Below are 19,322 nucleotides of genomic sequence, written 5' to 3'. Positions count from 1 at the left end.
CATACTTCAGAAGTCTCTTGGTCCAGTTTGAGACTTCTGGCATTCTTTAAGAAGTCCATAGGCCTCCATGGTTCAGAACCTTCCCACAGCCCTGCAGGCCTCCCTCTACCTGGCTGTCACCCAAGTTCCAGCCCCACATGCTTTCACGCTTTCTCCTCCCTCTCCCCTTCTGACATCTGCATACTGCTCCCTCCCCAGAATAACACTTTTCTTCCCCTGTACCACATGCCCTTTCCTCCTCAGTTCTGGCCTCTCTGGAAGCCACTCCCCCCCCCCCCATCACTTGTCTCTGAGGATTCTTACGAGCAGAGAGTGAGTTTTGCTCTCCATCCGAGCCATACTCAGCATGATCCCAAGCCTTCCTTCCCCTGGAAGACAGTGGAAAAGCTCCGGGCCAGGATCCTTTAACAAACACACCTGCCCTGTTGCTGCCCCTGCAGGCAGAAGGTGCCAGAGACACTCAGCCGCTCCAGGGGCAGAGGAGGAGCAGAGACTGGAGCATCTCAGTGTTTTGCTTTAATAGAGCTGACTCCGAAGCATGTAAACGTGCCAACTGCTAAATCCAGAGAGGTCCTAACAGCTTTCCCTCTGTGATGTCTCTAACAGATCCACTATCCTAAAGCTGCCACTGTTAAGACCAGTTAGCAGGTTGTGTTCTGATGCTGGAGAAAGAGACTTGCCCCAACACAGGCCTTCCACCATGAATCTAGAGTGGGACCACAGTGTCTAAGACACAACCTGATGCAAGGATGTAGTTCACCAGTCTTCCTACTGCACAGGTGTATTTTATCACACAGGCTACTCTGGCCATGAAATGTCTAGCCAGGAAACCTGGTGCTCACCCAGCTCTGGTCCTAGACAGACCCAGGTCATCATGGGGCCAGGTGAGTGGCTTCAACACTAGCCACCACATACCTTTCTCACATTATAAAAGTCTCTGTGGGGGTTACTCTTCAATTCCTTGAACTCTGACATCTCATTTAACATCTCATGAAGGCTAAACTTGGATTCCAGAAAGTTCAGTCGCCGGTGACAATAGGTTTTCCTGCAAGTTGGTGAGAGATAAAGACCCCAATAAGACGTCACATCAAATGACAGTTTAGCAACCTCAAGATAGGGTAGTGACCCTGGCTGGAAGGGTCAGGGTTTGATAGCATGGAGGAAGAAGAGCAGAGATGCTGCCAGCTTTCCTCAGACCTGGTTGAACTGGCCAGCACATACATGTGTGATGGAACCACATGAGGAGACAGTCAAGACACAGGGGGGAAAAAGCACCAACTCTGGGATCCCATGCAGGTGCTTGTTGTCTTGTGTGTTTGAGCAATTAGCACAGAAATAACCATCCCATGCATAACAATGGAGATGGTACCATTCCAGAATGAAGTATGTGTTACAGGCTCTGTGTCTGGCTGAGCAGAGCAGTCCCTCTTATTATTCTTCTCATTTTTTCCTCAGACCCCTGCAATCCTTTAAATACAGAATTCATTGCCTAGAATATCAATCATGCAGTCAGATTGTATACTACAGTCTGCCTATCTTGGGATGCAGAGGCATAAACCATCTACCCATGACCAACTGTCCCTAGATTCCCACGACCTGAGAGATCCTCAGCTCTGAGATTCCTGGGCAGGAAAAGGATATTTTCGGTGAGAAGCAGGCAGGTGAGAAACAGTGAGACAGAAAGCTTTGAGGGGCTGACACCCCAGGATCCCCATGCAAGGAAAGCACTCACAGGGAATACGCTTTCCTCAACAAGCAAAGATGAGACTCCCTGCCATGGCCAGATGTCTCTCACACCAGCTCAGCTGCCCAGCCCCACAGAATTGACCCTGCTTCCTCAGCATTCTCAAACAGCAGCTGCCTACATTTCGAGTCCCCTAGGCCGCCATAAAGAGCAGCTGCTTGGAGCTAGAGAGATGGCTCAGAGGTTAAGATCACATACTGTTCATGCAGAAGACCTGAGTTTGATTCCAAGTATCCAAATCACAACTGCCTGAAACTCCAGCTTTAGGGGATCCCCCAGCCTCTGACCTCCTCACATGCAGATATACACACGCATATATAAATAAATGGCAATAATAACATTTGGGGTTTTATTTTTTATTTTTTCCAAATATCTCTTTCTTTCTTTCTTTCTTTCTTTCTTTCTTTCTTTCTTTCTTTCTTTCTTTCTTTCTTTAATGTATATGAGTACCCTATAGCTGTCTTTAGACGCACCAGATGAGGACATCAGATCCCATTACAGATGGTTGTGAGCCACCATGTGGCTGCTGGGAATTGAACTCAGGACCTCTGCAAGAACAATCTGTGTTCTTAACCTCTGAGCCATCTCACCAGCCCCCCCAACAGTAACATTTTTAATGCCAATCCACAGTGATGTCATTGTCTACCCACAGAGGCAAGCCCTGAGTGAGTCAGGGATCTCAGAGTGGGAAAGGACTCTGAGCTGGTGAGAGATAGAGACCCCAGTAAGACGTCACATCAAACCTTAGGTTTGGTCACTTTGTCCAGTGTCTGTCCCTTGATAATATCTCAGACAACGATCACTGTTCACACCTCTCTGATAAGAAGAGATTCTCAGAAACTGTCCCTTCCTCTCCTGGGTCTTAGTTCTGGCCTCTAATCAGTGAGGACCAGGAGCCAGAGAGGCCCACCCTCCCCCATCCTGCTCTCTTGTCTCAGAGAGGAGGCCCACACCCTTCACAGCAAAACCCAAAAGGCAGGAGTGAGCGAAGGGGTACACGGCACTCTGGTAGCCCCTTCCCTTCCCCACTCCCATTCCTAAGGTTCAGGTAACTGAACTTTCACCATTGGTTGGCTCAAATTCCCGCCAAGAAGAGAGCCACCTTCCCTGTCAGCTCAGGCCAAGCTCTCAAGCATGGGTGGGGACACTAAGGGCCCCAGGATCCCTGCGTGCTACTTTCAAAAACACAGAAAGCCCAATAGCTGAAACAAGAGTCTTTGTTCCTCCCTCGGTGTTCACCAGTGCCCCAGCTGTAGCTGGCAGCTGGCAGCTCTCTGCAGTGTTTCCTTGACTAAGGAGAGGGGTGACAACTGATGTGGGTACACAGTGGCCACTCCCACACAGAAGTTTCTACATGTCCATGTGCAGCAGGGTGCAGCAGTAACAACTCCAAGTCTGTGCAACCCCAAAAAAGGAAAATCCAGGATGGGGTGTATGCATCAAAGCTTGCTGCTCCTTCCCACACCCCCACACAATGAACGAGAAAACGGGGGAAACTGGCTTACGTGGGGCCATCGGTGATGAGTGCCAGAATATGGCTCATGTCCACGATGTAGGTCTCCAGGTCAGGGTAGGGCAAGCTGTGCGGCTCCTGGCGTTCCAACATCGTCTGATTGTCATACACAAAGAGAACACCTCCCTGCATTCGGACCAGGTAGCCCAGGTTGGGGGGTGCATCATCCAGGCAGTAAGGGTCTTCCTGGGGCAGTGGGGGAGGGTAGAAGTCTGCAAAACAGGATGAATGGTAGCCAAATGATCAGACTTTGTAAACTTTGTCTGCTTCTCTGGTTTGTTTGTCTCTATAACTCTCACCACTGTGTGAAATAATAGTTCTTCACACCTTGGGTATCAGAGGAAACACTGGTTTGTGTTGATAGCTGCTATAGTTGTCCCTAGAGCAAGCCTGTCCCAAGGCTGGCACACCAATCCATGTGTGTGCATGTGCATGCATGCTTGTGGGTGTGTGTACACGTGTGTGCTTGGGCGCGTGTTTATGTGTGTATGTATTTGAACATGCACATATGTGTGTGTTTAGCATAATTAAAATGGACTTCATCTAGTTTGGCCCTTTATGGCCATCAGGGATGTCTGCTTTATTTTCTTTTTATTTTTTAGAAGAGAACAGCTAGGTGTTCTCTCAGTCAGAGAATGGAAAGCACTGGCAATGCCTGGGGTGGGGAATAACTGCTCCTTCTTCCCACATTTTTTCTGAGCCCAAGGCAGCCAAGGAATTAGACAAGAAGCCACCCTGTCCCTAAAAGACCAAAAAGAGCAGTAACCAGGCCCTCCCCTCCCAGAGCAGGAACTGGCCAGCATGGAGTCCTTTGCCCAGCATGGAGCCAGGCAGAGTATGCCCAACCCAAGCAGTAAAACACCTCTGCTATTTCCTGGCTGTGTGACTCTGAAAGCTCTGGGATCTGCCTCTGGGATCCTGACTCCTCAGCTGAGACACCTCCTAGCCAGCAGGTGGTAGTGAGGGCAGGGGTAGGGAATGCTTTGTAAACAGGTGTGTCCTGCACAAGGATCATTGGCATTGCTTATAATGGTTCAACTTAATGAGGTTTTTTAAACTTTAGGGGTCGTGCAGAAGTGTTTGTCGGCCAGCAAAACACTCGGTGAATTTTAAGGATATTCCGCATGTTGTTACTAAAGGCTCCCAGAATGTTCTGAGCATGGTTAACATAGGTTGGCTGTGTTGACTGCATTTCAGCTTAGAATGTTTTCAGCTTTCAGTTTGATTTACTGGGAGCACAATCCATCAATGGTTGGGAGCATCTGCATTCTCATTAGTCTCCAGAGTTCTCAGCTCTTAACCAGCTGTTTCTGGCCAGGGAATAAACACAGCAGATCAGCCAGCACCTTGCAGGCCAGCTGCCTGACAGGCAGAAGGAACCTTGGCTCCTGATTGGAAGAACCCAGGGCAGGGTGTTCTGCCTCAGCACTCTGGAACAGGCTGACCCTAAGCTGTGATAGTCACAGAGAAGGCAGAACAAGCAGAGCCAGGATGCTGATGTCCCCATCAGGCACAGCAACAGACTAGCCCAGGAGTCTCTAGATAGAGTTTGTAAGGAAGGGGCAGATAGTTGGAAAGGCCCGTGTCAAGCCACAGCCCACCCAGAGATTGCATCGCTTCACCACACTCACGCCCAAGACACAAGGGCCTTCTGCCATATGAAGCATCCGAGCGTCTGACAATCATTCCTGCCTGGCCCCTGGAAATACTGGGGACCTATCCCTCTGACAGAGAAATAGCTTTGGGAAGCCTGGGAGTTACCCAGTCACCTCCCTGGTGGAAAAGGATGCTCAGTACAGAACTGAGCTAGAAACAAGGACAACCTAGCACCCATTACGGAAGGCATTGAGGGTACTGGCCTGGGTATGATCACCAGGTCCGTGTCTAATCTCCATCCCTGGATTTCAAAGATGAGGGCTGACATGCTCTTGTTTTAGCAACTTCATTGTTAGCCCCTGCTGCTCCTAGGTCAGGAAGATACCCTGCCCTTTCTTGTCTCCTTTCCCTGAACTTAAATATAGCTGTCATTTATGGAATATTCTAGATGCCCAGTCTACACTAAGCACTCCACACACATTCACACAATTTCACCCAGGGAGGTGGAGATTGCTGGCAGTCCTGTTTTTTTCAGACCATAAAACTGAAATTTAGAGAAGCCGTTTGCTCAAGGGCCAAGAACTTGGCACAGTCCAGATATGAAGGCAAGTATGTCTCCCCCCCCCACCCCACCCCCGCCCAGGGCGCATGGGCTCTGTAAGTACTCCCATTCAGCCCTTCCAATGCTGTCCATTTGATTGTACTGTTTTAAACACACCAGGAGTCCCACCTCCAAAAACACCACTGGTAGGAAAATATTCAGTCAGCAAAAAGTTCCAACCACTAGAATCTGACTTGGTGCCAAGACTCCATACCTGGGAGACCCTCTTCCAAAGGTACACTTTCTCCCTGATACGCCAGGTACTGGGCTGTGGTCCGTGGGAAGCGGTGGTAGGCAAGCCGTGCATACTTCTCCCGGATCATCAGGGCCTTGGCCAGGCTCTTGGCAGCCTGTTCATAGTCTTCCACCGTGATCTACAGCAGAGAGACATGTAAGAAAGGGTCTGTCCACAAGCCAGAGACAACAGTGCTTGGAAAGATCCTTGTGTAAGCCTGGCCCCCACGAACAAGGATTTCTGGACAGTTCCCATCAACTGCTAAGAGGGGCTCATTGGGTGTGACCTGCTCACACAAACACTGTGATTTATGCTGGATACCTGAGTTCCTTCCAGGAGTCTGGAATTGGGGATGTGCTGTGCAGATGTGTGAGCAAAGCCAAGACGTCTCTAATGAGCTTCCCTGATGGACACTAAGTATTGGTGCCTTGCTGGGAGAGACCTGTTGGAAGCCAGTCCTAGTATCCCCAAGACCTGTGTGTCCCTCCCATTGGCTGGTGTACTCCATGTTCTTTTTGTAATACTGAGGCTGTGGGTACAGACAGGTGCTGCAACCCAAGAGCCCTTCTAGCAAGTCTCAAGGTCTGCAAGTGGTCTTGGGGACCCTGACACAGGAGACACAGGAAGAAAGATAGGGTTGCTAGGAGGGAGATGGGTACTCAGCCTGCACACCCCAGACTAGCCCCAAGGATGCTGATTAAACAGAAGCCTGCAGCTGTAACCAGCATGCAGAGCCTGCGTCTTATCCCTGAGGTGAGGATAACTACCATCATTTTCAACTGAGAAAAATCTATGGGTCCCCAAACATCTTTTGCTCTGCCACCCTCTAACTGTCAGTCAACATGGCAGGCATCTGCTCATCAGGTCAGTGGGGCCCCTAGTCACATATGCAGCATGAGGTGTTTCTATAGGTTCCGTTTTGTTTATTAACTGGAGAAACTAGGGTCAGAAACGATCAGTCATTGCTGGGAGGTGACAAAGTCAGACTTCTGACCCTGATCTGACTGATTCCAGGATGGTCTTCTCATGCTCAGAGATGTATGATCTCTGAAGGCCTTCCCAACCTAACCTCCATCATCCTGGTTACTCAGTGAGGAGCAGTGACACAGAAGTCTGTGACACTTTGTGTCATTTGTGTGAAGTTTGTGATATTTGCTCAATGGGATGCAGATGGATAGGCAGGACAGGAGAGAGAAGTCACCAACAGGGAGGGAGGGGCAGGAGGCTGGAGGAGCACAGAGCTAAGAGCTGGACCTGGAATTTTCCACCTCTGCTTCATAGCATTATTCATTTTACTAAAATTTTATGAACATGAAGATTATGTGCTCTTGCCTTCCAAGACCCTGATATTCACATTTCTCCTAATTGCTCTGGATGTCCTTCAAGGGAGGATAAATAAAGCATCATGGGTACGATACCCTCCCTTCTCCCTTGCCCAACTCTGTCATCAGAGGGAGTGGTCAGCATACGTCTTTCTTGTTCATTCTCCAATTCTGACTCCTTGCTTTTCAAACTGGATGCAGCTCACTTCCAATCTCAGATACCCACACTAGGGACTAGCCTCGGAGCAACCACAGGGACGGGACAGCAGACTCATGCTAAGATAAAGCCAAGTCCCCACCTACGGCAAAGCCAAAGGACCACATGACAAAGGACTCAGGAGGTAGCCAAGGAGATCAGAGAAGGTGTGGGGTTCCTGAGGAGGAGGAACAGCCACTAGCCAATCACATAGGCCCTGCTAGGCCCTCCCACACAGGAGGAAACAAGGAAGGAGAGGAAACACTGCAAGCTCATACACTCCATCAGCATGCATTGAGCCCATGTCTACCTTCTATTCCATTACTCTGCCTACACATGTGAGGTGGACACCAAGCCCTGGCCAGGAGGCTAAGGCTGGGTTTGGCAGAAAAGCAGCCTTGCTAACTGCATTAGTTCCCACCTGTATCCCCATCCCCAGGAAGTCAGTATGCATGTGGTACAAACACACAATGGAATACTATACACTCATAAAGAAGAACAAGGAAGTTCTTTCTCTAAGAAATAGGAAAGGCTTGAATAGGAAAGGCTTGTTCATTTTCTCATCAAGAGCCTCTCCTACTGGCTGAGGGGTTTCTAGTCTATATTTAAAGATATTGACCTAAGCATGGAAGAACTAGTTTTACACAAGTCAGTACCATCACATACATAGTCTCCACTGGATGCTGGGGATGTTGACGGGTCCCATTGGCAGATTTCTGGGCTTGGGAACATATGGGACTAACTGGACACAGCCACAGCGTGACAGCCTGAAGTTCTTAGTCTTGCAAACCAGGATGGAACAGCTCCCTAGACATGCCCACACCCCTAAGTCTCCACTAAGGTCTCTCTTCTCTTCAGGTTCCTGGGCCCCCTTCCACCATCTCCCAGACACACACACACTGGGCCAGGCTTCAAGGGTGGATATGACCTTACCCCTGCACAGTAATCTCCACTGATGGTGACCCGCTGATACTCGGGCATAGCATAGGGTGCCAACCCAGGTTTAGAAGTAGCTCCAGGGACCAGAGGGGTTGCAGGAGACATGGCGGGACTGGCAGTTGGAGGACCTTTCCAGTCTTGTTGTGTTGGCATCTGCAGGGACAGAGACTGCGACCGGATCATCTTGAAACTCTTCTTTCTAAGAGCCAAGGATAAGGGAAAGGGGGAGACATCAGCTGCTAACAGGGAGAAATTCAGGCAGCAGGAAATTCCACTGTCATCAATTGCTGGTGCTGGATATCACTAAGAAGCCTCTGGTGGCCTGGGGAGATCACTCAATGATAAAGTTCTTGCACTACAAGCATGAGGATGTAGGTTGAGAACTCCAGCAATCACACAGAAAGTGGGTATTACTGCGGGAATCGGTAACCCCAGCACAAGTGAACCCCAGGATCTAACCTCTGGTTAGTCAACAGAGAGCTTTGGGTTCAGTCAAGAGACTCTGTCTCAAAAAATAAGATGGATCTAAACAGAGAATGACATCAACCTCTAGCCTCCATGCCTACACCTGCACCTGCACCTGCACCTGCACCTGCACCTGCACCTGCACCTGCACCTGCACCTGCACCTGCACCTGCACCTGCACCTGCACCTGCACCTGCACCCACACACATTTCTGGTTGCTTATGACTTCCTCTTCCTGGCCTTCCAGACACTGCACCTGAGGTCATGCCTCACTGCTGTGGGTAGAGTCTGCGGGACCCATGGCACATGGCACTAGGTCAACATAGCAGGACAGAGACAGACAGGCCCAGACCACACTGCAGGGGCTCCAGTACGTTAAGGGTGACACTGCATCAAAGAGGCATTCCCCAAGGTGTCAATTAAGCCAAACTCTAAGCCCTGACAAATGAAGTCTCCGGAAAGACAAGGAGAGGGACACCAAGACACAACATTGTATTTTAGTTACAAATGTGGGCACAGGAGGCAGGAGGGATGAGAGTGATCAGTTTGTCGACCTCCTTGGTCAGGGCCCAAAGACAGAAGCGGCCTTACACAAAAATCACACAGCAAGGCGGCTGCTTTCTCCACCCATCAGCCAGCTTCTCCTTCCTCAAGCCTGCCGTTTGCCACCCTGGCAGCAGCTGGGGCTGGTACAAATCTGCACACGTCTCTGCTTTAGGAGAGGGGTTGACAGGCACCAGTGTGAAGCCCGGACCCTGGACCTGTTGCTCTGGCACTGGAAGACAAGTCCACAAGGCTGGTTTAAAATGCTGCAAGTTCATGATTACTTGTTAGTCTGATTTGTGATGACATGGCTTCCTTTGTTAACAAAAATCCAAACTATTTCAGCTGACGTCACTCCAAGTCCTGTGAGCCTCAGGAAGGGAGTTACTCAGCACTGGGATAATGCCAGCAACAGCAGCTGGACTTACCCTCTAAGTAAGCCCCTGGTTAAATGCTTTCGTCTATGGATTATCGTGGTCATGATGTCTCTTCACAGCAATAGGAGGGTAGCTAAGACTTCCCTGGTGATACTGGGTATAGGAAATCAGTCCATCCCCAAGTTAGCCTCATGCTTACCCAGAAGCAGCAAGCTTCCTGCTGGTACCATCCAGGTCTCCTCCATAATCAACCTTCCAGAATCCGGTTCATCTCGCCTGCTTGCCACCAGAATCCAGTTCACCTTGCCCGCTTGCCACCGGTCTCTCTGCCCTAAGGACCTGAGTTTCCACCTTTCTAAAACAAGGATGTTCACACCTGAGAGATGAAACTGGCTCCTTCTCAGGAGGTGCCTCTGTGGGGACTGGCAAGGCTGACAAACTAGGCTGCTTTAGGAACCTTAACCAGAACCCCAGGAAACCCCAACCCTGGCCTGTTGTCTTTCATTAGTTGCTGAGCCAACATCCTGACAGACAGATGCCAGGGTGGGCCAGCCAGTCAGTCTGTGTTAGATTCACCCTAAGCACAAAGGTGCCCCTGTAAAGCATCTTTTGGACATCTTGACTCTGCTTAGCTCATCCCATGAGACACCAGTTCCTGTGTCACACCGATGCCTGTTAATCACAGTTTCATCTTATGCCAACACCATCCCCTATGCCTGAGTCTAGCCTGGGGTCTCATCCAACCAAGGAGAAGCAATGGGTAACTTATCAGGTGAGCAGCAGGTAAGACAGGTAAAAACCAAACAAAAACAAAACATGCAGACAAAAATCTGGAAGACTGCCTAAGTCAAGAACTTCCCAAGCTTCTCCTAAGAGTGCTTCTATAGGGAAGAACATGTCTGTCCCACGGGGGAAGCTGGTACCTAGCTGGTATCTGGAGAACTCCTTGTTGCCTATTATTCACTGTGGCCTCAGCCAGACTGTCACACATGAATGAGGATGCAGCTCAGTTGAGAAAATGCTTGCCTAGAATTCATCAAAGCCGCAGTCTGATCCCCCACTGCCACATAAATCAAACATGGTGACACACACACCTGTAATTGCAGCAACCAGAAGGGAGAGTCAGAAGGATCAGAACTCAAGGTCATTGTATGCTATTCATTGAGTTCAAGGACAGCCTGGGCTACAGGAGGCAAACTGCCATTCAAAACCATTCATAGGCTGAGAATACGCACTTAAAGGCCCAGGGGTAGGTTTTAAATGGCTGAGCCACCTTCTCAGAGCTACCACCCTGGAGCAGCAGGGAGCTGGAATCCCCATCAGCTAACCACTGAGCTGGCATCTGAAAGTAGGAATGCTGTTGTCTACTGCTGTATAACAAATTGCCACAGACCTGACGACTTGAACCCATGCCCATTTGTGACTCCCCAGTTGTGTGGGTGAGAAGGTCAGCTACGATTGGCAGGGACCTATGCTCAGGCCACCCAAAGGCCAAAACAGACATCAACTGCACTGGGCTCGTTAGAAAGGATTCATCTTTAAGATCAGTCAGGCTGCTGTGGCTTTTAAGACTGAGAGTCCCCTTCCTGGTGACTTAGCCAGAATGTCACTGCAGCTCCCACAGACAGCACTCTGATCCCTGAGGTGAGCCCTCTGTAAGGAAAACCCTGAGTGTTCTGTGTTCCCAGTCTTCCCGTGCTTAGCCTAGAAATGCACTGTTTTGAAGCCTTTGTAATTAGATCCGATCCACTGACAATCTCCATAGCTTAAGTTCAGACGATGCCTTTTCTGCAGGGTAATTACAAGACAGCTTATATTCACAAAGTCTGGAAACCAGAGATCAATATCTTGGCAGAGAGACATTTAAAAATTTCTGCCTATGGGTGTGGAGAGATAGCCCAGGGGGCAAAGTGCTTGTCATGCAAGCATGGAGACCTGAGTTCAGATCCCAGAACCCTCATGCATGGACCATGCACACACACACACACATACACACACGATGATTAATTAGTTCTGCCCACAGTGGACCACAGGCTAGTACACTAGTATCCACACAGCATGTATGTATGTAGGTGTATGCACATATGCCATACCCACAGATGGCCCTCTTACCACCCAAGGTGGTATGTGTCACAATAATAAAAAGTCACACAGAGGTATCAAAAGTTTCAGCAGAGTTAGAGAACCAGGTGGTCTCTGGTGGGGAGACTTTAATATTATGCACCCAGCCCACTCCTAAACAGCCTAGCCTGGATACCTCCAATGACTGAGCTCCCTACAGTCCTGAGCAAGACATAAATATCCAATTAGTCATTCAATAAACATTTACCAAACTCCTGTTCCTGGCCAGGCCAGTGCAAGACACGCAAACACTCAGAGCCAAACGAAGTGCGACCTATTACTGTTGATATAAAGCACTTCATCACCAGGAACTCAGCCGTCTGTCCACAGCACACCTGTCACGCCTTGTGCTAGCCTCTAGGGCACCAGGGTTAGCCAGCTCACTCTCGCACAGCTGGCCAGATCCTTCCTTCCTCCAACCGCCTGGCAGAAATGCCCAGCTTGCCAAGGAGCTGGCCCAGTATGCCACTGTGAGGACATCAATTCCATACCAAGCCTGAGGCCTGGGTTCGGGAGCAGCTTCATCAACCCTTAGATGGATGATCCTCATGGGCCACAGGGAGCTTCTTGCTGGCTAGGCTCTCAGACAATAAGGTAGCCTGGTATATTATCTCCATGCGCCTGCCCAGGGTCCCCACCAGTGCTATACTCTTCCCTGTCCCTGTCCCGGCCTTTCATCATGTCCCCACTCCTACTCTGCCTTTTCCTCCAAAGCATCCCTATAACGTCAGATTCACATACTAAATGAAGTCCAGAGCTTTGCATGGCGCATCTCCCCAAGGCCAGTTAGCCAGGCAGGGACACCAAAGCAAGCCTCTCACCAAGCTCTCAGAAATGCAATGAAGCAAGGGGCCACTCATGACCCCACTGAGGGCCAGGCCCTGGGTAGTGATGGGTAAATCAGAAATAACTCCAGATTCCAGGGGCACAGTAGAACCACAAAGATAGGCCTGGAAAGTTGGACAGATGTTTAACATGCAACGTGGTCATGTCATGGAGTATTTTGGGATCCCAGAGGAAGACACCTAATCCAGACTGGGCATGCAAACACTAGAGCAACAGGGACAGATGGAGAGGGGGCCTTTTAGAATGGCAGACTTGCTGGGTCAATCCCTGAGGCACATTCATTCATTCCAAGGGCTCCTCCACCTCAAGATGAAAAGCAAGACTCTTAAGTCTTGTGGTGGTGAGAGCCAGCAAAGCATGGTTAACTGTGCATTCAGCATGCCATTGAGTGGGACAGATTCCTGCACTTCCACGGCCTCAGTTGCTCCGTGGCTTATCATGGTCACTGAACTCTTCCCCATGGAAAAGGGACCCCTGGTGTAAGGAGGGGAGCTGCTGGAGAGCTGGCACATGCTCTGTGCCTGATGCCAGAGATCCCAACCTATGTGGGGAGGAGAAGATGGAACAGCTGGCAATGGGGCATGCTGTTTGCTCACCATCCTGATTGTCTACAGAGAGTGTGGGGGGAATAGAGGGTGGAGGCCCCTTACTCTATGGGCATGGCCAGGTGAGGCAGCCTGACTAGAAGCATACAGCTTTCCCACACCCAGAAATCCATCAGCTGCACAGACTTGCGACCCCTCCTCCCTCCTTTGTCTAGGTCCTTCTTTTTTGCTGTTTGTCCTCCTTTTCCAGACTGACCAAAGACAGACCCCATTTGTCTCAACAGTATTCTCCTGGCCTCACCACACTCACCCCAGACCTTCCCAGGAGCTGTCTTTCTTCCCAAAAGACCCCAGTTGTCAGAGTGAAGCACATTTCTTACGGCCACTTATTTGTTTGTTTGTCTGTTTATTATTTATTTGTAATAAATACATAATGCATAGGGAATATGTAAATGCATGCTTATATGTATGCACATGTGTGAGGTATGTATGCACATGTATGTACATGTGTGTGTAGAGGCCAGAGGTCAACAGCAATTGTTCTCCTTAATAGATCTCCACCTTAGTTTTTGAGACTGGGTCTCTCCCTGAACCTGGAGCTACCAATTCAGCTAGACTGGCTGGCCATCAAAGCCAAGGAGCCTCCTGTCTCCACCTTTGCAGAGCTGTGACTGTAGGCGCACAGGATCGTGCCCAGCTTCTTTATGTGGGTGCTAAGGATCAAACCCAGGTCCTCATGCTTGCATAGCAGGCACTTAAACAGGCACCGTCTCCCCGGCCCCTCTTTACTGCCTTTTACATTTGCAGTCTCTACTCATCATTATGAAAACAGATGAATTGGGTGCCTTCAATAAAGCTTTGTCAGTAACTCTGAATCAATAAAAGGGGGGGTATGCACTCTGATTTAGTAAGCTTCATAAAACAAAATAACTCAGCGGCACTTCAGCTATGCTACACTCAGTCCATAGCAAATACCCATTTATCAACTTTACTCAAAACATTCTCAGGGAGGCAGCTGTTCTAAATAGCCAAATTCTTCCCCTAAGTCTGTCCCCTTTTTATCCTGACTATTTAAAAATAATTGCACAAGGCATTCTCCAATGAAATCCCTAAATCCTGGGTTCTTAGTCAGAACACATAGGACATTTTTTGAAATTCTCCCTGGATAGGTCATCCACATGTTACCCAGTCACAGTCTTAAAGACATCGTGTCCCTAGCTGTCTAGGCTTCAAATCCCCGTGTTTACTTTTCATAGCCATTGTCTCCTCCCTCAGTGCTGACTGCCCAACAAAACCAGGAGACAGGCTCAGACCACCAAAATGAAATCCTTAATTTTCCTGTTCAAGTCTGCCATAGTACTGAAAAGTAAGGTATACATGCTTATTAGAACATGTCCTAAAATAAGGAGACAAAAGAGGTGGATCTATACACAAAGGTCAAAGGCATTGGTTTTTTTCTGAGAATTATCACAAAGTTCGAAGCCTGGGCATTGTGGTACATCTCTGTAATCCCAGGACTCAAAGGGCTGAGAGATAGAAGAGCCATGAACCCAAAGCCAGTGTGGCGTGTGTGTGTGTACATACACATACATATACCTATATATAGGCATATATATATATATATATATATATATATATATATATATATATTATGTATTCTCATATGTATCTTATATGATTATATTGCTTATGTACATATATAGATGTAGACACACACATAATTAAAGATAGTCTTTGTTGTGTTTTCCTGTAATCCCAGTAAGGGGAAGGCTCAGGTAGAAGTATTGTCATGAGTTTGAAGTAAGCCTGGGCTGCATAATTAGTTAGTAGCAGACCAGCTAGGCATAAAAAACAAAGCCCTGTCTCAAATAAACTCAATTAATTAAATTGAAATTGAAAAATAATAATATATTCTCAAACTGACCATGATATTGATGACATATGAGTAAATACCCTGAAACCTAGTGAACTGTACGCACTGTGAGCTGGATAGCTTGTATGGGACATGAATGATCTCCATACAGTTTAAAATAAAAAGGAGTGGGAAAGGCAGAAAGAGAGATGAGAGAGATGGAGGCCCTCTGGCATGTGCATGCGTTGCTCAGAAAATTTTCCATGTTGTCTCAAAGTTGGCTGAGTCCCAGCACACGGGCTGTAGGAGGTGAACTCTGCTGGTGTCAGGGTCAGATAAGGTAAAGAATGAAACGGGGGTCAGTGCTTCAGCTGATGCTAGGTCTGACCAAGCACTGTATTTTTCTTACATGTCTTAAACATGGTAAACTTTGGGGAAAAGTTTCCACGTGACAACAAAATTTCATGGATGGATATATCAAAAAAAACCCTTGCAACTCTATAGCAAAGCACTTGTGACCTTTAGCTTAGGAATGAGTTCTACTGACTGATAAACAACGCTCAGGAATCTGGACCAAGGGATGGAAGAGTTTGTAATAAGCACTACAACTGGGTTCTATTATTAGAGAATGCCAAGTGTGCGGAACCTCTTTCATAAGGATGGGTTCTAGTCACTGAGCAACAAAGGTTTGGAATTGGGACCCCAAACGATGCTCAGGATTTGGGGAATTCAGGTGAAGCCTTGGTCCATACAGTAGCAAAAGATCACTAGGTTGTTAGATAGCATCCACTCCAGCCTTCTGGGTGAAAAGGCTTCAGTCATTTTCTGTATGTGTAACAATTCTGGTTCTTCTAATCGTTTCTGTAAGCTGTGCCTTCCGCATACTAGGAAGCTCATGTGAGTCTCAAAGAGGTCACAAGACCCCCTGGCCAACTCCAGAGCACTCTAGCCTGAGCTTGCTCCACACTTCACTTTCTGACATAGCTCATCACCCAACTTGCCGAGTCCTAGCAGAAACCTAGCTATTGTCAGAGGCAGAGGGTCCTCAGTGAGTGGTCCTGCCGGTTACAGATCTGGCCCTGACCTACAAAATTAGCAGCCTTGAGTTGGTCCCCAGCTCTACTAGGGTAGAGTCTGAACCCAGCCCTGTCCCAAGAGCTTGGCACTCCTGCATGGCAGGCTACCAGGTGGCAGGTGCTCATCTTTCCTGCTCACAGCTCAGCTTCTGGCTTGTGCCTCCGTACTAAATTTAAAAAGAGTTGTGGGTGTTTTGTTTTTGGTGTAAAGAAGAGAGGCAGGCATGGTGTCATAAGAAGAGCCTTCAAGCACCACGGGCATTCAGAACATCCAGAGTGTAAGGCAGGGGTGTGCCCCAAACTAGAAGCCCCCATTTTGTGTCACAGTTGGAAACACAGACTCATAGACTGGAATCCGGAGGCCTGCTGTGCTTTCAGGCTTTGTGTCCCAAGGATCCCTGTCACCATTACTTCAGAATACCAGGAGAGATCACAGGTGGACATGGATGAGGAGCTGGAAGTGTTGCTATCTGAATGGCTACATAAAGGCACCTCTAGTGAGCAGTGAAGGACAATTCTCGTGTGAGCACACTCAGCCCCAGGTGGCCCTGGGACATCTGACGACAGTCAGTGGGCCAGGTTTCCTTCAGAAATGAAGCCATGGCTGGCTTTCCTCCACAGTTCACTCAGAAGCAGCGACAGTTACATCTCAGGGAACAGTATCGGGTGTCACTTCAGAGGGTGGGACAATGGTTAAAGTGTGGCATCACAGGACATTACTTACTGTGTCCTAATATAAGTTGACTCAACTCCCAAGACCTCTTCTTGCCTAGTCAGCCAAGTTGGGGCACCGAGAGCACCCACTCTGTTGTTAATATGAGGAGGAAGAAAGGAATGCAAACCAGGAAGCCAAGGAAGTGCTCACCGTCAGCACTGTGCTATTGCTGCTCACCTCAGCAGCAGGAAAGCCTGGTGGCAACATTTACAAGGTGAACTATGGACCTAGACATGTCCTGAGCTTTTTACATATGCCAATTCTCTCACTCTTCAAAATGCCCCATAAAGACTGGCCATTAACAATCCCCACTTCAGATGAGGAGAAGCTAGGGCCCAGAGAGGTTTCTTATTTTGCCCAAAGCCACAGAGCATGCTAGTGGGTGGCAGGACCCGGATGTCCCGGATACACTGCAACGTGGAGTGGATACCTTTTCCTCTGCTGACACCCATAGATCTCCAGTGTGGTTAAGGCCTAGGCTGGACCCTGGAGGCAAGTGAGAGACAGATAGATACAAACTTCCCTAGACAGAAGTCAGGGAGTCAGATGGATATACAACCAGGAAACTTCACCTAGCATCAAGAGGCCAAATGCATTTCTGGGGTTTGCAGACCGACTCTCCTGAGACCATGGAGTGCTATTTGGGAATTAAGAGTAACAAAGCTTCCATTTTTCCCTGGGCCTGGGCTCTGATGGGAAAGTACAGGCTCCCTCCTCAGATGTCTATGGAAACTTGCCTTAGACACTTATTATTCCTGGTAATACCAAATGCCAGGGCTCCTGCTTTCATTATGAATGCCCAGAATGCCCCATTCACAGTGCATAGAAGGCCCTGCAGAGCATTCAGCCCCCTCGAGGCCAGCCTTTGCTATGCCAGACAAGGGACGCCATAGTCTGCATCCTTTCACTCCCAGGATGAACACAGCGCTAGGTCTGGGGCCACCTACCTCCAAACACAAGGATGGCACTCAGTGGCTAGTGATGGCCCTTCCTTCAGGGGCTTCAGGCCCATCTGAAGAAAGCAGAAACTGAGCTTACAGATGGCCAAGCTCTGCCCCTGCCTCTTTATACAAGTACCAACTTCATCCATCCAAGGAAATGCCAAATCCTATCCTGCCAAGAAAAAAGGCAGGCCTTCGGGGCCTCTGCGTGAGGATATGGCTCCGTCTCAACTGGTAGAAGGCTTGCCTCGAATGAATAAAACCCCTCGTCCATGCCCTCTCCTCTCTTTTCCAAGGTACCAGTTGCTTCTGAACTAGGTTGGGCCAATGGCAGAGACTGTGAGAACCCAGAAGGTCCAGGAAGAGTAAGCTAGGGACAGAATCCTGCCCTTCATCTCAGCCCCAAAAGCAGCCAGGTGACCCCAAGCCACACCACATCATTCTATTGTCTGTGTCACCTAGAGGTGGCAACTGTCTCCTACTTCCTGACATCTCCGGGAAACCTCTCCTCGGTTTGCCCGCCTCAGCTCCTCTGTGAGCCAATGTAACCAACTCCTCACGTTAAAAAATCCTAAATCCAGTACTTGGGTCATTTCTATTTTCTGGTTAGACTCAGACTGGGCCCAGTCCTTATCATAACTTGCCATTCCTTGATCAATTTGTACAGTTACTTAATTCTTGTCCCCACCCAGTGTAAGCTCCATGCAGTGGGAACTTTATCTATAGTATTCATTGTGATAGCTTCAGTCCCAGGGCAGAGCTCAGCAAACAGTGAGGCACATCAAAAAAAAAAAAAAAAAAAAAAAAAAATGAAGCCAAGTAAAGCTGGTGCTTTACCTAAATCCTCAGATTCCTGAAGAGGGAAATGCTCTGAGGGATGGTATATGTTTGCCACCACAGCAGCAGGGCAGTCCGGGAGACAGTGCAGTCGGTAAAGTGCCTACTGCACAATCAGGAAGTCCTGACCTCTGTCCCAGGACCAGGAAAAACAGCTGGGCCTGATATTGTGTTTATAATCCCATTACCTGGAAGGCAGAGACAGGCAGGTTCCTGGAGGTCACTGGTCAGCCAGGCTAACTTAATCAGAGAGCCCCAGGTCCCAGTAAGGGACCCCCCAAAATGAGATGGGGGCTGGAGAGATGGTCTAAGCAGTTAAAAAATCTTGCATTGCTTTTCCAAAGACCTTGGCTCAAGTAGTTCACAACCACCTGTAGCTCCAGATCCAAGGGAGCCAATGACTTCTTCTGTTCTTCTCAACACAGTACACACACACACACACAACACACAGAGAGAGATGAGAAGAGAGAAGACGACGAGAGAGAGAGACAGAGACAGAGAGAGAGAGAGTGTGGGACAGAGAGAGAGAGGACAGAGATAGAGAGAGACAGAGAGAGATCGAGAGAGACACGAGAGAGGAGGAGGAGAGAGACAGAGAGAGAGAGAGAGAGAGAGAGAGAGAATATATAGATGTTGGGCTGAAGAAATGGTCTCAGCAGTTCAAAAGTGCACACTACTCTTCCAAAGGATGCAGAAGCTCCTCCAAGAGGCTCACAGCTGCAGGGGATCATTCAGGGTCCTTGAGCATCTGCACTGATACATGTACATACCTACACATAGTCACACATGTCTACACTTAATTTAAAATGAAAGGAAAATAAATACTTCAAAACAAGGTAGACAGCTTCTGAGGACTAA

At 48.6% G+C, this 19,322-nt stretch overlaps 1 protein-coding gene across 5 annotated transcripts in view; it reads right to left on the bottom strand.

Annotated features, from left to right (window-relative positions):
• The window catches only part of Ampd3 (adenosine monophosphate deaminase 3), a 54,545-nt gene that overhangs the window by 15,615 nt on the left and 19,608 nt on the right, over nt 1–19,322 (bottom strand). For all 5 annotated transcript variants that reach the window (XM_076940916.1, XM_034517197.2, XM_034517213.2 and 2 more), the window contains exons 3-6: nt 8,141–8,345; nt 5,669–5,828; nt 3,250–3,469; nt 916–1,045 (exon numbers count right to left, since the gene is read on the bottom strand). In XM_076940916.1, coding sequence (XP_076797031.1) covers nt 916–1,045; nt 3,250–3,469; nt 5,669–5,828; nt 8,141–8,345 — 715 coding nt within the window. The remainder of the gene's footprint in view (nt 1–915; nt 1,046–3,249; nt 3,470–5,668; nt 5,829–8,140; nt 8,346–19,322) is intronic.

This window comes from Arvicanthis niloticus, chromosome 1, assembly GCF_011762505.2.
Source record: "Arvicanthis niloticus isolate mArvNil1 chromosome 1, mArvNil1.pat.X, whole genome shotgun sequence".
In the NCBI taxonomy this organism is placed as follows: Eukaryota; Metazoa; Chordata; class Mammalia; order Rodentia; family Muridae; genus Arvicanthis; species Arvicanthis niloticus.
This window is presented reverse-complemented; position numbering and strand designations above follow the sequence as displayed.